We start from the raw sequence: 16,285 nt of genomic DNA on the forward strand, positions 1-16,285 counted from the left end.
ATGCAGTGTATATCATCCTGATCATGACCAGGATTAGAAACATTGCATTGCAGAAGCTTAACCCTGTTAAGTTGCAGCAGCAGCTCCCTGGAGTACTTTTGGGGCACGATTTGGCCAGGGTTCCTGGGGCATGGCGTGGTCTTGGCGTGGACGGGCGCAGGCCCACTTGCCTTTGCCCTGCCTCCGGCCTGCCGATGGTGCTCCTGCTGCGTGTCCGCGTTCCCAGGCTCATTAAGTAAGAAGCACGGGGCGAAGACTAGACTGAATACAAAAATGGCGGCCTTGGCAACCAGTTCCGGCTCTGAACATGGCCTGGGAGGTGCAGATACTAAAAAACAAGATTCCTTTTTGCCACCTAGCGTGCCTGTGTAGTTTGCAAAATGACAATCAGTTAAAACATTTAAAAATTTGCAAATATAAAAAACACTTAAAACATTGAGCCACTTCGTTCCTTTGTGTGAGTTTCCCCACTTGTTCCACAGTCAATACAGTAGACATCGCATCCACATTCCCATGCTCATTAAGTACAGAGCCCGGGACGAAGACTAGACTGCCAACAAAAATGGCATCCCTAGCAATCACTCATGACTCTGAACACAGCTTGGGAAGTAAAAATAGTAAAAAACAAGATTCCTTTGTGCCGCCTAGAGTACGCAAGTAGTGTGCGAAATGGCATTTAGTTAAAACATAAAAAAAAAATCAAATGTAAAAACACTTATAACATTGAGCTGCTTCGTCTCCTTTCGTGAGCTTCCCCTGCTTATATCCCAGTCAATACAATAGACTCATCATGTTGATGAGGGGTGTTCCCACGTTCACAGATGGAACTCTTTCAATGAAAATGCAATGCTGATCAGGCCACCGTATAATGGCGTCTCAGTCAGATTTTATATGGCGTTCATGAACAGAAAAAAATCAGTACCCAAAGACTTAGCCTCGATAGGCGGCCTTCTAATGCTTTAGAGTCGTGGCTTGCTGCGGTGGGCGGATGATAGCAAAGGGTTTCCTGATGGAGCTAACTGCACCTCTCAAGTCAGAAACTGAGTGGTTCCCAAACTGTAATGAAGGTGAGATAACCACAAGTCGAGCACTTGGGAAACCTATAAATCTTTGTTAGGTACCCCATTACTGTCCCACCTAAAATGATGTCTATAAACTCAGTGAAATGGCGAGCAAGAGTGGTTAGTTCAAGGCCCCATCACTCATCGCTAATATGAATGGAACACAAGGCAGTATCATTGAGGGTGCAACCTGAGCTTCTTCAGCCCCTGCTGTATAAGTGTCCTCTATTCTCCGTGCCCTCACTGACCGGAAGGCAGTCATATTTCTGTTAGGGAGCCTTTTGAGTACTCAGTGCTGGCAATTACATCAGGCTTGTCAAGAATCTCAGTGACCCCTCTTGGTTGCCTCGCCTTCTCTCCGCAAGTCAAAGCAGTGACCAACTGAGTCAACATTCTGATATCAGTACTTCAACACGTACTTCTGCACCTTCAAATAGGTCACCAGGTCATGCTGAAAAGATCCTACACTACTACATCACTAGACCAATGTAGCATCATCTACACTGGGCTACCCAAGAAACTAATTGAAAGGCTGAAAAGGGTACTAAATCTGGTAGTTAAAATGTATCTAAATCCCCAAAGGAAAAATATATTAATACAGCTGTAAAATTACCCCATTGAACCCAAATTGATACAACAATACAGTACTGAGTCTTCAGCTCCAGCACAAGGTCATTTGGAACTACTGTCCAGGGTACACCTACATGTGCAAGCACCTCATTGCAGGTAGACAAGCAACCTGTGTTCAACAACTTAGCACTTGAGCACTCAACAGCTTGAGATCCACAGTGCTTAATTTGAGCCACTGGTTTCCAGTGCTCAGCATTGGCACTTAATTGTCAACACTGGGGGCTTGTAACAGTCTGCCACATGGTGGCGCTGTCTGTCTGATTTAAAGATGATAAGAACAACATTTGTTTATTAATTCAATACACATTATAAATGACAATTGACGGCTGCCCAGGCCATTCTTATTGCTTTGGGGGCCTAGAATAGGCTGAATTGTCACACTTGTAATAGTGTGATGGTTAGTAATTCTGCCATTGGCAGCACTGTTAGGGGCAATCAGTCAATCAATCAGAACATTTGTAAAGCGCACTGCTTATCCGTGAGGGTCTCAAGGCACTGGGGGGGGGAATGGGGTAGGGGTGCTGCTACTGTTCGAATAGCCAGGTCTTGAGTAGCCTCCTGAAGGTTAGTAGGTCCTGGGTCTGCCGTAGGGGGATGGGGAGGGTGTTCCAGGTTTTAGCGGCGAGGTGGAAGAACAATCTGCCACCGGTGGTAGCTCTTCGGATGCGGGGGACGGTGGCGATGTGTGGTGCAAGCTGCAGTGCCCTCCTGATGAGAGCTCTACCACTTACAAATTAAGCACTGGAGATCCGAGGATATCCCAGATGTCCAGGGTCCCAAGTGGTGGAATTTCTTGACCCCTCTATCTATTGCAGAACATAATCACAAGCTGTTTGAAAAATGCCTGAAAACTGATTTTTTAAAATATGGTCTCGAAAGATGTCAGAAAATGCAAATCTACTGCTACTATATGCTATTTGCGGCAGGGTGATTTGTATCCTTATTCACGAGGTTGGATCAAAACAACCACATTTAAGGCATTCATTACAACGTCTACGAACATCCATCTATGAATGCTAACATATATCAGCCTCAGAATCACTATTGTTCCCCTACCCATTCCAACTCACAGTCTTCTGCATCCCCTACGGTGGATCTTTTGTTCCTGACTTCCATGAACGTAAAAGACGGAGAATTGGAGATACACTTCAACGCCACCACATATGCACACAGCACAATTTCTTTCACTCGATTTCATTAACCACCGCGCTGCTCCAACAAGGCTGGCGTTCCCTGTTATTTGACGATTAGCACACAGCTTGTGGTGCATTCAATGCACCATCAGAATTTGGATTACGCAGCTATTTGACTGCACTCCAAATGCTACGCTAAACACAACGCTATGGGTGTGCAGATTTCAACAAACATAGTGGCAGGTAATGCTGCCTCCTCTAGGGTTCATCTCTATGTTTATTTATCCTAATCATAATACTGTCCAATCCGAATATACCATTAGTGTAACATAAAGTCCAGCAGTGGCTGCTACTGAATGGGGGTGGTGGGGCGGAGGGTGGGGGTCGCGAAAGGGGGAATAAAAATAAAATAAAATGTCTTACCTGGGTGCCGCCGGCCACCACCTTTCCTCTGTTGTCTTCTCCGCGCAGCAACAGGAAGCACACAGCTTCCCAGAATCCCCTGGTCAATCACGATGGTGCCTTACAGCAGTGTTGTGATTGGTCTGAGTGCCGTGGTTCGGTGCGCAGATGGGGCAGGGAGGCTTTGCATGTTCCTTAACAGGTTGTGTAATGCAGCCAGGTGGGGACATGCAAAGTGTGCAGGACGGTTTGGCCAAACCGTCCTGTGCACTTTATAGGGTGCTGAACACTCCTCCCCCTGGCCCATGCTCTGGCCAGCCAAGCCCCACCCACCCTGCCCGCACCTTAGGAAGAGGGAAAACTAGAATGATAAAACCATTAGTCATTATCATTTTAGTATTCCTTTTTTAAACTGCTCGCAGAGCCGAGGGGTGATGCTTCTCCGGAGGAGCGGAGGAGCCATCGCTGATAAAATCCCTTCATGGTACTGGGGCTAGTCTAGACCAGTCTTTAGATGGGCCAGAACAATGGCAGCCGTATCTAATCTCGCTACCGGAATATTCCATCTCTCTGTCTGAGTGGTCACAGACAGCCCATCATTGTTCAAGAATGTCCTATAATGTGGCAGAATTGTTCCAGGATGTCCCATTATTTAATTTGAATGTTTAATCACCATGCATGAAAATCTCTATGGTGATTCATATTAATCATTTTCTTTTATAGATCATCTCATCATTATGCCAGTATTTTACCAGCTGGGCTCATCAATGAACTTAATTTTGCCAGACTATCCCACCAGTCTAAAGGGGCCCTACCGGACTAATTCAACAGCTAACCAACATTGCCCCTCAAAGTGCACACAAACCCCATAAGTGTGCCTAAAAATTCCATCACTATGCCAGAATATCATCTTCTCACTGCATTAGTGTAGTTCCATTATATGAACTCTCCTGGTCTGCATGGTGAAATTGTGAAGTTCGCAGAGATAAGGAAAAAACTAAAATCTCCCTCTCTTGTTCACCAGTCGAGCATAAGAATAAAGCCAAGCTAGCCGCTGATTATGAATGTCTCAAAAGGGTTGGGATATTTACTAGATGCAGTAAATTCAGAGTTCATGTAATAAATTATCACTGGTAAATACTTCCTATTCTAATTTTGAACTTGGAAATGGGGCATAACATGCACATTTTGGGCATGATTACGATGTTGGGCAGGCTCATGCCGCCTGACACGTTGTGGTCTCGGGACTGACAATCTCCCGTCGGCAGTCCCGACATCGCAATTACAATGCGACTGCACATGGTGCGGTCGCATACTCCCATTTCTCGTTGGGGGCTTCTGCTGCAGTCGTAAACCGGCTGTAGCACAAGCTCGCATAGAGAAATGGGAGCCTGTGTAAATCCCTGCACCGTGTGACAGGCACCACACACGGTGCAGGGATTTACAGGGGGGCACTGTAGGTGCCCCCCCCCAGGCCTCCAACCGGAGGGCCAGGGGGCCCTGCTAGGGGCCCCCAAAGGCATTTTACTACAGCAAATCCATGTCGGAAAGGCCGGCATGGATTTGCTCTCGGAAAGTGCCATCATAATCCCGAAGGTGGAAACGCCTTCCTCATGGTATTTATGCGGCCCTTCCGACTGGCCAATGGGCTCCTCGAGCCCATCGGAAGTCAACCGGATTGACCTGCCAGTTTCAATTCCGACCGCCAGAATTGTTAAACGGTGGTCGGAAGTCCAACCAGGGATGTCGGTCGGAATGCCTCCGACCAGCGGTCAGAGGCTTTCCGACCGGCATCCTAATTAGCCCCTTTGTTGCTTACTGAGCCAAATTCTGCATGTCTCTGTAAGTATCTATATTTGATCCGCTAAAATCGACCTGTGGAAATTGCTTGGATGAGATAATTATTGATTTTGGAATATTACCCAATGCACAAAATTCGGCAGGGGTTAGACTTCTGATCTTTGTGCAAACAGAAGTTAGCGCTGGGATCAGAATCTAGTCTCAGCCTCAGAATCGGGGACTAAGGTAAGTGAGCATAACATTCTAATTATGGCTTTATCAGACAAATACAAATATTTACAGACATTTTAAAAAATGCCCTTTTGGTTCACCCCAAAATTTTGCACTGTAGACTAACTTTACTCCTGAAATAGTACATTTTGACAGAGTTTCATTAATTCTAATGTATCTGGGAATGATCCATGATATTTCATGAGGCGGTCAGGTGAGAAAATATTTCAAACTATTGCAAAAGAAGTCTCTGTTCTATAGCATTTACTGTGGTGCATTATCCCAGTATGCCTTGACTTAAGAATGAGATCTCCTGCTCTCATGAAATATACTCCAAAAGAAAGCATAAGTCAAATTGGATTCATTTGACTTATGCAGAACATGTTGACTTGCACTGTTCAGCAGTCAGCAGTTGGTGGCTTGAGGACTGGTCCCAGGCTTCCAGTGGTCAAATCATTTTCCTAAGCATCATTTGCTAAAGGTTGTTTTGCAAACCTTCATTTATAATAACCTCTTTGTCTATGTAGTCTATCGTTTTGACCAAAATATCTTTTTATAATTTTTCACCTCTGTACAGCTTTTCATATAATATCAACCAAACAAAAGTGCTTGGTCACACTCCCTTTCGTGCAGGAACTAAATCTTAGAACGTAAGACGCGTCATTTGGAAAAAAAAATTGATATATTTTTTTGAATGTGTTGATGGTTTTGACATTCTGCTATTCATAATTTTTCTTTGTGTGAGAGCACATCTACATATCGGAAGAGAAGCCACACATTTGGGAACCTGTAAATTGTATATGAATTTTCACAGCATCCTTCACACAGGCTAAAAATATTGTTCCCGCTTACGCATTTCGAGCTTCAGCGTCCTTCTTTGGCGGCACCTTGCTAAGTGCTAGACTGTTGTTACCAGGGAGCCAGTGCCCATAAGAATTGAGGCAGTTCCTGCCTATGTTATTCGCAGGTGGGGAATGTCGCGTCTCCCAACCTCTCACAAGTGCTCTATAAGATGATCAATACAGATCTGAGGGTTCAGAACTTCGACTCTGAGACGGTAATGTTGTACCAGACCAACAACACTATGCCGTAGGAACATTACGAAATGAAAATCATACAACTTGTGGGATTGGCATCAGTAGGTAATGGTGTGTTGGTGGGCCCAGTTCCCTACCTACCTCACCTCCAAGATAAGACCTTCACTCATACCGGCTCTTGTGTTCTGGTCGCATGCCTCATTTGCAAATAAGTTCCGTCTTGTATCTTGCGAGAATCAAAAGAGGAAAAGGCTCCTTGGTGAAGCAAACAATGCGACTAGCACAGACATGCTTAGTGACAAAGGCACTGAAGCAGACAAGCAGCTGTCTCTGTACCTGCTCAAGCATCTACCTCGCAATTAGATTGCAGAGTTAGAAAAACCTTAGTTGTGTTGGCACAGTAGGAGCCAGGCCACAAGTCACAAATCAGCAGTGTGGGGCATCCAAATCTGTGGAACAACACCACATTTAGAGTTTGGAAAAATGGCAGGCTTCTAACGGTGGTCCTTAAGCTGGGGGACCATCCACCACTTGACCACCAAGGGGTGGAAGTCCGTCCCAATTTGCGGGGCATCTGCCACCATTTTCCTTGCCGGAGACAGCCACACTCAGCATGGAAGTCCATGGCAGGATAATCACTAAATTATCTGTCATGCGTAGGAAGAAATCTCGCTGTGTGGGGGGACTATTGTTTTGGTCTGCAGAAAGATCCCCACACTTTAGGGCATTCTTTCTGCAGAACAAACGAGAATGTCAACCAGGCCACAACAATATCACAGCAAACCAAGGCATTCAGTTCTGGCAAACGTGCATCACCTACACAGGCTGATAAACTGTACCAGACAGGCTGCAGAACTTTGAAAACAGAAAGTAGTCTTCTGCTAGGAATGTGAGGGCTTGTGCTGACCCCGGATCTAATGAACTTCTATGCAAGTACCACATTCTGTTGTCTGCTGAGGCATCCATTTCCTGCTGTACTGTTATGGCCATACAACAAAACCACCAGTAGCAGGCCATTCCCTGAGATCAACTTTCAAACCATAAATGAGGTCTACTGTGGTGTACAAATGTTGTCTAATAGCCATTACTGCAGTGGCAGGGGCGTAACACAGGCCCCAGCAGCCCCCGCGGTGCCGGGGGCCCCAAGCTCCAAGGGGCCCCCTCGGCACTTCACTCTGGCCGGAGAGCTCCTGATTGAGCCCGGAGGAGGCCCCTCTACGTACCGTGCAGGGAGGCTCCCTCATTTTTCGTTACGCCAGTGTGCAGTGGTGGGACTGGCCTAGTCCTTTAGAAAATCTTTATGTGATTGGGAGATCCTAGACATAACCACCAGCTCAATGCTATAAAAGCATGAGAGCTGGAGTAAGCCTCTTTATCTTTCAAGCACTTTGATTAACTTACTTAGGTTCAAACTTCTGTTGATATGAAACACTGGTGAAACATCTAGTCGGTAGGTTAAATCTTAGAACTAAAGCCATTATTATTATTCCTATCATTAATAATTTTGCTATTATCATCATTATTCTTACCATTATTAATGTTATTACAAAAGAAAAACAACGAAATGCTTTTACTTTTGTACTATATTTTTACTTTGTGACGCCGTTTTATTGCAATCCACCTACAATACTGTATTATATACATCTCCGCCCTGAGGAAGCCTGCGATAAAGCGAAACGCATTGGCTGCCTGTGTTTGTATTTTTAGAAGAAGGACACGATTAAAAAAGACAAACACAAGCAAAGGACCCCATTTTCTTATTCTCTTCTGTTATTTCATGTACAGCTTTCAATATTTGCACTCTGTTTTGTTGTCTCTCAATTGTGTTTAAATATATATAATGTATTAAATATATATAATGTATGATCGATTGGTAGCTGATCATTAGAGGTGGGAAACTATTGTTTGGAAGTGAGCACTTCAGGTGGTGCAGCAACTTGTCCCCTAGCTGCCAGAGCTTCTTAATCACCTGAAGTACCTTTCTGACATTTTTTAAATTCACAAAGCCTAGGTATATTCCAGGAAATGTACAAAGAGGCAGTTCTACAATGGCACTCTTGGATGTTGTTTTTTTTATAAATTTCACAGTGCAGCCACCCATCAGCATTTTTGCACCATAATCATACGTTTTCAGATGTAGTTAAATGTAAAATGGCGGCGCAATTCTCCTTCAAAACTGTTTTTTTTTCCTCAGAAAAACATTTTGTCTTTTGTTGAAACCTCTTCCCTTAGACCCAAACCAATTTTGGGGCACAACTGTACTCCTATCCTTAACAAAAGTAAACATCCAGCTATTTCTCTGCGTGGAAATGGGCTGCTTTATTGTTTGTGACTATCAACTGACGTGTAACTTTGTGAGTGAGCGAAAACTTCCCAAGGTATTTCCGACATACAAAACTTGCTCTCTCATTGGTGGGATGATTTAATCACAGAGGTAATAAGTATGTGTGAGTTAATCATTTTACAAGTGAAAATTTACTTTTCGGCGAATCCCAAATATGGATTTACACTGGGTAATCAAGCCATTTGTACACCTAAGTTCAATTTGTCCAAATGGCTTGTTGAAGTGAAGTGTACTTATGTGTGTATAATTATACAGTTTAGAGTGTAGCTACTATTGTTATTGCTGATACATAATATTAGTGTAGATCAGAACAAAAGGGGCTAACAGTAGTTTAGACAAGGAGGTGCAGAAGGGAGCAAGAGGGGAATTACCCACAACTAATAGATGAACAGTCCTATTGGGAGTACCACAGGTCTCTTTTGAGACCTATGGCATTTAATTAGGAGTTGGCTGGTCCTGGCTGAACTGTAAATTTGCATGTAAATTTGCCATTATCATGTGGTAAATCCACCGTGTCCAATTACGAGTTAAGCTGCATGGACTGGGGAATTACCATGTGAAATCGCTATTTCGTGAAACCACATGTCAGTTTCATATGAGCATTTGTCACCTGATCTGACTAGGTGGTAAATGTACGCACGGTCCTCTGTGTGGGGTGGGGGTGGAGGTAAAGGGTTGTAGGGAGAAGGGAGAGAAAGGAATAATGAAGTAAGTTGTGGAAGAAAAAGAAATCAGAGCAAGAGGTTTGGTTGCTTCTGCAGCTAAAGCCTAAAAAAATGGGGTCTTGTTCTCCAACACCCCGATACCTTGGGGGCGGGACAACCTGCCCACTCAGAATAAGGCGGAGCAGAATGAGCGTACAATAAATCTGCTTCTCCCTCTGCCCCCACCCCGACTCATAATCAGGGCTACCGTGTCACACCTTACCTTTCAGCTATGATGACGAGGACAATAACTTGAAGGACAATTCCTAAACCTTATCAATCTTAAATGACGCAAAAATAAATTCTTTTTAGCAGATTTGCTCTTTTTCTCTGCTATTTACTGACCACGTTGCTCAGGGAACAAGATTAGTTCCCTATCAGCCCCAAACTTTAGTCTGCCTTTGCAATGCTAGAGCAGCTGGTAGCTGCAGCATCTTGGATGGCGTCCCTAAATGAAAAGACTGCATCAACACCCCCAATCAATAGAGGCAACAGCTCCTGCTCGAATGAGGAATGCCTGAATTATTTTCCTTGAGATGTATTATCCTATCCCCTGATATTGTTTATAAAAACCTGTTTCCAACTCTTAAGGCTCTTAAATGTTGGCAGTTCTGGGACCAGGTTGCCATGGCAGCCTGCCTTTATTGCCTTCCTGGTGCCGCACCATTCCTTAAGTACTTCTCGTATTATTATTTGTATTATTGCTTTCATTTATACACTTGTTTCATTGTTCCCTTGCTCTCAAAAGGGAAGCTTTGGTGTAAGTTTTCATAGGAGCTATTAACAGCATAAAGCAAGGGATCCAAATGCGGATGCAACCCTTTGTATGCTGCTCATCCTTCCTTCCGTGCTACTGTGTTGTCGCGTTATACAGACTTATATATTATATGAAGTAAATGTGCCACGTGTATTCTGCTGTTTACTGGGAGTGCGCGTGACCGATGTGGGTTGTATGTCGAAATACCTACTACTGAAACATGTGCTACCAAATATTGGCCCAAAAATATCAAGGAAGTAAGTATATATTGTCTACATATGGACCGTGGTGACATATGTATCTTCGAGGTACACGTGTGTGTGTGTAGATTTCAGAATAGTAAATTTATACTTACCTATATGCACTTATCTTCATGATATTTTAGTCCTCGTTATTTTGTCAACAATATTCAGGCGGCACAATATTCTGGAGTCGATATTAAGGTGGGATACCACGATGGCAATATTAAGGTGGGATACCACAATGGGAGGCATAGACTTGCTTCCCTCGACAATGGCACAAGAATTACACTCTCCGCGGCTCTGCATATGTGGCTGTTGTCATCCTGTTTTATCAGTCGTCGAAATTATAAGCAGTGGTATTTAGCCAGAACCAAGTCTTGGGGTCCATTCAGTAAGAGAAAGCCTCATTAAATAGGCATTGTGAATTTAGAGCCAGTTGTTTTCCAGATTTAGAGCGAATGTAACATAGAATCTAAGAGGCAGTAAGCTGTAATTTGTTTCTTGAGTGATTACCAGCTAGGGCTTGCATGTGTGGTGTGACTGCTGCATGGGAGGAAGGGTCCTGTGTGGGAAGGGTTGGGCGTGTGTGATATAAAGTTGTGCTCTGTTTGTGCAGAAGTGGACTTGTCATTGAAGGTGGGATGTGAGTGTCACAAAAATGTGTATCAGATAGTTATACTCTATGCAGATACAATTTCCACTCTCTGAAAGGTCTCCTGGAGGTCACTTTTGAGCTTGTTTCTGTGGTTGAAGTTTGTTTAGGGTTGTGTGGCTTCCATGCTGGAGGAGGGGAGGAGCTATGTTTAAAGCACTTTTCTGAAAAAAAGGTGGTCCTGGATTTTATGGATGAGGGCCAAATGATGGCAAAGTGGCTGACATGAAGGAGGAGGGGTGTAAGCAACAGTGAAAGAGAAGGGCTGGAAAATAGAGGGCCTCTTTGGGATCATTATCTTATATCAGGAACATAGAGTGAGGTTTTTGGACTTGAGGAAGTTGAGTTGAGGTTATAGAGTGTAATATTGAAGAAATGGTGAGGCCATTGAGAGTGGGATGGTACTGATAGTGTGTTGACGATTGCACACTAGCTCACAGTCACCCTCTCATTGATGATGATGACACGGTGACCTGGCTGGACTCAAATGGCTGGAAATACAGCCAGGTCCACCGGTGGGTGTGATGCCCATGTTTGGTCCACCTACATCTGAGAATTACTCAGTTTTCGTACATGGCTGTTAAGTTATTTAAATTTTCCATGGCAAGCTGACTAAAAAATGTTCAGGTCTTAAAGACTTGTAAGGTTTCTGTAGAAGTGAGATATCCCATTTTGCTCCACCATGAGGTAAGATGCCGTAGCAGCTGAGAATTACTTAGGTCTCCGATACCGCTGTCTGGTCCACACTTTTCAATGTCCGTTCTGGTAGTATGCCTACTTCGACACCCTGAGAGGTACAAACAAGAGAGGTGGGTCGCTCATACTTTTATAGTAGCCAGCAATGTTACTCTGTGAGCCTTACAGTGGTGACCTAGGGGAGAGGATGTGGTGTAATAGCCAGAGCTGCCGACTTTGGAGCTGGGGAACCAAGTTCGAGTCTTGGAATCGGCTCAACATCCTGTGATTCCGGGCAAATCACTTAGGGCCTGATTACAAGTTTGGCGGACAGGCTTACTCCATCACAAACGTGACGAATATATCATCCGCCATATTACAATTCCATTTAATCCTATGGCACATGTAATTACAGCGGGCGGGATATCCGTCACGTTTGCGAGGGAGTATCCCAAACTCGTAATCAGGCCCTAAATCTCCCTGGGACTACCCAAAAGAAAAATGAATGTGTACTTGTGTAATGTAACTGGTGCTCATGAAAAGCGCTCCAATAACTTCGAGTTGAGTTTGCGCTATATAAAACTGCAATAAAAAGAATGTAGTAGCCATAAACAGCCATTCATCTCAGGAAGAAGTAGGAAGGGAAAGCACCTGAAAGCAACCAAAATGCCTGGGCACTCAGAGACAAGATTCTCTGCCCTCAGTGCAAATGCTGCAGTTCAGAGTACAGAATAACACATAAAGTATCAAATCACAGACCTTAAAAGCAAAACAAGGACAGCTGACTATGGAACCAGCCTCTGTCTATCTTGCTTTTAGAAGGGTCTTAAAACAATAATAAAGTGGTTAAAAACAAACAGTTGTATCTATGCAAATGTAATTTAAAAAAGCGCATACTAATAGCCAAGATTTGTTGGTAATTCTCGCAAAAGACTCAGAAGAGAGAATCCATTCACCACAGTGCAGACACTGCAGCTCAGTGCAAAATAAATCCATCAACAATAACAAAGCAAAACAAATATCCATTCTACTGACCCCCTGACATTCGGTTTTTCTTTCATTTTTTTGCTTGCTATGAAACTCAGTGGCAACTTTTACTATTTGATATTTAACATCAAAATTGACCTTTTCCCTGCATTGAAAGGAAACACTCGGGATGTTTGTAACTTTTAACGTTTTGGTTAATTTGTTTCTGCATTTGTGGTGGCTACTAAATAACAGAAAAACTGAGCCCTGGTCTTGTAGTGCATGGGGATGTACCTCCTTCAGAAATAGACAGTTCCCGTCAGCACAGGAATACTTTATGATGAGGAGAGAGGAGACATGTGGCTTATCAGCAACATTTCACTGCTGGTGGAGCGGGCCACACCAGGCCGGGACTCCTTTGCATGCATGCTCCATGCAGAGGAGCTTCGCCTGCTTACTCTGCACGGTGGATACCCTTGCAGGGTTAGTGTTAGGGTGCTTAGTGGGATCAGAGCAGCCCTGTGCTAGCCTCATCCTGGGCAGTGTCTGTGAGTGCACATCCCTGAAACCTGTCCAAGTGTGGGAGTCCCATAGCCACCCAGACGACAGCCTAACACCAGATGACAGGGCAGCGCGACCGGTGCAGCCGCACTGGGTGCTGTCCTTTGGAGGGGGGTGCTGACCTCAGGAGCGCTGTGTTTAGTAATAGCTGTATTATTTTTTTTAAATGATATTATTGTTATTGCTTCTCTGCTTTCTGTATAGTTGTAAAGCACTCTGATAACCGCAAGGGTCATGTTCGCGCTATATAAAACTTTCAAAAATAAATAACTAAATAAATATGACTGGAGAGATGAGGGGCACTTTTGCCCAGTGTTAGTGAGAGAATCCAAAGAGGTGTTCATGGTGTATGGGGGACACCAAAAATGATTGTCACAGCGAGCACCACCAGTGCTAAAGCCGGCCCTGCCAGATGATGAGATTTCTGACACTCAATTCACCTGGTGGAAATATAGGCCCATGGTGGAAACTGATCACTCTACTAGACGGTAAATAAGATGTGAACAGTTTGTTGTAATTTCTTTATACACTCCTCTCTGCCCATTGTCCCTCCTGCTAGGAGGTAAATTTGACATAAAATAGTCTTCAACTGATGAAGATAAGGACCCACTAGGATGGTGCAGGCTTCACAAATCACTCCATCCTTCTGTCCCGCAGCCTTCTCAGGATATGGCCAAGCGGCCCAATCCTCCTTTCTTTACTGTCTCCCACTCTTGGACATCCATGTGTATTTGCAATATGTATAAGAATTCTGGGACGTTGTCTAACAATACTTTCTCAAATTATTTCAGGCCCACCTTGAGGCAACTGCATCCTGACAGCATGTATGAGACCTGGGTAAGTCCGATGCATTTCTATATCATACAGCATTCTATAGGTAAACCAGGGAATCAGGCATTGCTGTTTTTCCCTTACAGTGGACTCTGAAGTAGCTCAAGAGAGGAGGTGTGCAGAATGTTCTTTGTGGGTACTTAAGCTTAAAGAGTGTGAACATGATCAGCTTTTAGGGGACAAATAAAAGAGCCACAAAATGAGATTACTACTGCTCATGAAATGTGTGTGGTTTGGTAATTTATAAACCTTCATTCTGTACCTTGAGCAAATTGTTCATGATCCAAAATGCACATGGAAATGTAGCATTTTGTTAACATGCATGACATCATGTGGTGAACAAGAATTTGGTCTTGGTCAAGTGTTGTGGTAAAACTGTTAGATTTATGTTAGTGCTGAAGAAAGAATACACATTTGGTGGTGGAAGACCTCCTCTTTTAGGGAATATGTATAAATAAAAAATGTATTTCCATCTATTTCAGTTCAATTTCTTACTTACCTTGTATTGGGACAGGGGGGCTAACAACCATGGTATATAGAAGAGTTTATTTGCTTTAGTTTATGTGAATCCCAAATTCCCTTGTGATGTTTAGTTCCCTTTACATGCAAATCTCTTTTCGCACAGCCTCCCTTGGCAATTTCTTCCCATTCTACCCAAGACAACGTGGGAATTTTGCAGCGATAACAATTTCCCCACCCACTTTTCATCGCCCACTCATGGCTTGAGGATGCATAATCTCTATAATTCCAGGGAAGATGGCTCACATGCAACATACGTGCATGTGTTTGTTGGTCAGTAGACATCTAAAGTCTTCACCATTGTAAGTCATCAGACAAATCACTACACAATATTCTTACTGTGGCGACTAGAGACTTGGGATTTTATAAACAGCAGACACTAGATCATCAAGGGAAAGGTTTTAGTCTTGCTTTGCTGTATTAAAGGAATTTTTTATTATTTATTGATTTATTTATTTATTATTAGCAGTTTTCCATAGAGCAGACTAGGCCCAGTGGTTGACAGAACAGTTCCTACAAAGACTAATTGACCAGCTTTGAATTATAAGAAAGAGCATACATTACAGTACAGAATGAACATAGCAAATGTAAGGATACAATAGTATCACAAAATCATTCAAAATGTAAAACAGAGTAGTGAGTAATAAAGTGATAAGAGGGGAAATATCAATACAAAAGCTAGAACAGAAATGCCTGAGATAGACAACACTACAACATAGTATCCTAATGTTGGATTAGGACAGTCTTAGTATCCAAATCCAGTTTTTTTTGTAAGTAATGCGACCAACCAGGCATTCTAAGACTGAAATAACTGATATGCTAATTCTGTTTTAAATGTATGATAAGCACATAGTGTCTTCATGTCCGGAGAGATGGGCATCAAGAAACTAGGGGTCTTATATTTGTATAAAGCATTCTGTAAAAGTTGTTGCAATTTGGGCAGTAACTATTTCTGAATGCATTCCGATTTGTAGGGGGTTGCACTTTGACCTACCTCATTAATATGCATAAGGTAGGTCGTAAATTGTGACTCAGTATGAACAGCTACCATCACTGGGGTGGTGGCCTGCTGGGGTTTTTAGGTTTCACCTAGACAGAGCATTCACTGTCTCTGCGAGACATGTTGTTTACACACAGTGAACCTACAACCTGCTAATAGCTTACCATTAGTTAGCTTTAACGTTGCTCTAATTTCCGTTTGGTCACGGCATGTGAGCACCGTGTCTTTTCCTTGTGTTTGGCCCTCCCCAGGAGCAAAGACCAAGTACTTGTGTCCATCTACTGCTCCCATTTTTGGAGATACTTTTTTTCTGTGTTCAAGCACTCCATATGAGTGCTTGTGTTTTCCGCCAGTCTCCCATATTCCCGGCCCATGTAGCTTATTTTCCCTCCCACACCCCTACCCTATACAGCATGTGACTGCACTCTACTCTGCACCACTCTACTCCATGCCACTGCACTCTACTCTGGACCACTGCACTCTACGCCACTGCCCTCTATGCCACTCTGCTCTTTTCTATGGCACTTCACTCTAAACCACTCTATGCCACTGCACTTAACTCTGCACCACTAAATGCCACTGCACTCTACACCAGTCTCCCCTTCTCTGCACCACTATGTGCCACTGCACCGTACTTTGTGCCTCTGTATGCCACTGCACTTTATGCCATTCGACTCTACACCACTCCTCTCTGTGCCACTGCACTCTATGCCACTCTGCTCTTCCCTGCACCACTCTACTCCACTGCACTCTACGCTTCT

The 16,285-nt window shown here is 43.7% G+C and overlaps 1 protein-coding gene across 1 annotated transcript in view; it reads left to right on the forward strand.

Moving 5' to 3' along the window:
* Positions 1-16,285, forward strand: part of CASQ1 (calsequestrin 1) — a 142,507-nt gene that overhangs the window by 104,816 nt on the left and 21,406 nt on the right. Inside the window, exon 7 of the mRNA XM_085637737.1 lies at positions 13,966-14,011. Within this exon, the coding sequence (XP_085493863.1) occupies positions 13,966-14,011 (46 nt within the window). The remainder of the gene's footprint in view (positions 1-13,965; positions 14,012-16,285) is intronic.

This window comes from Triturus cristatus, chromosome 12, assembly GCF_964204655.1.
Source record: "Triturus cristatus chromosome 12, aTriCri1.1, whole genome shotgun sequence".
Classification (NCBI taxonomy): Eukaryota; Metazoa; Chordata; class Amphibia; order Caudata; family Salamandridae; genus Triturus; species Triturus cristatus.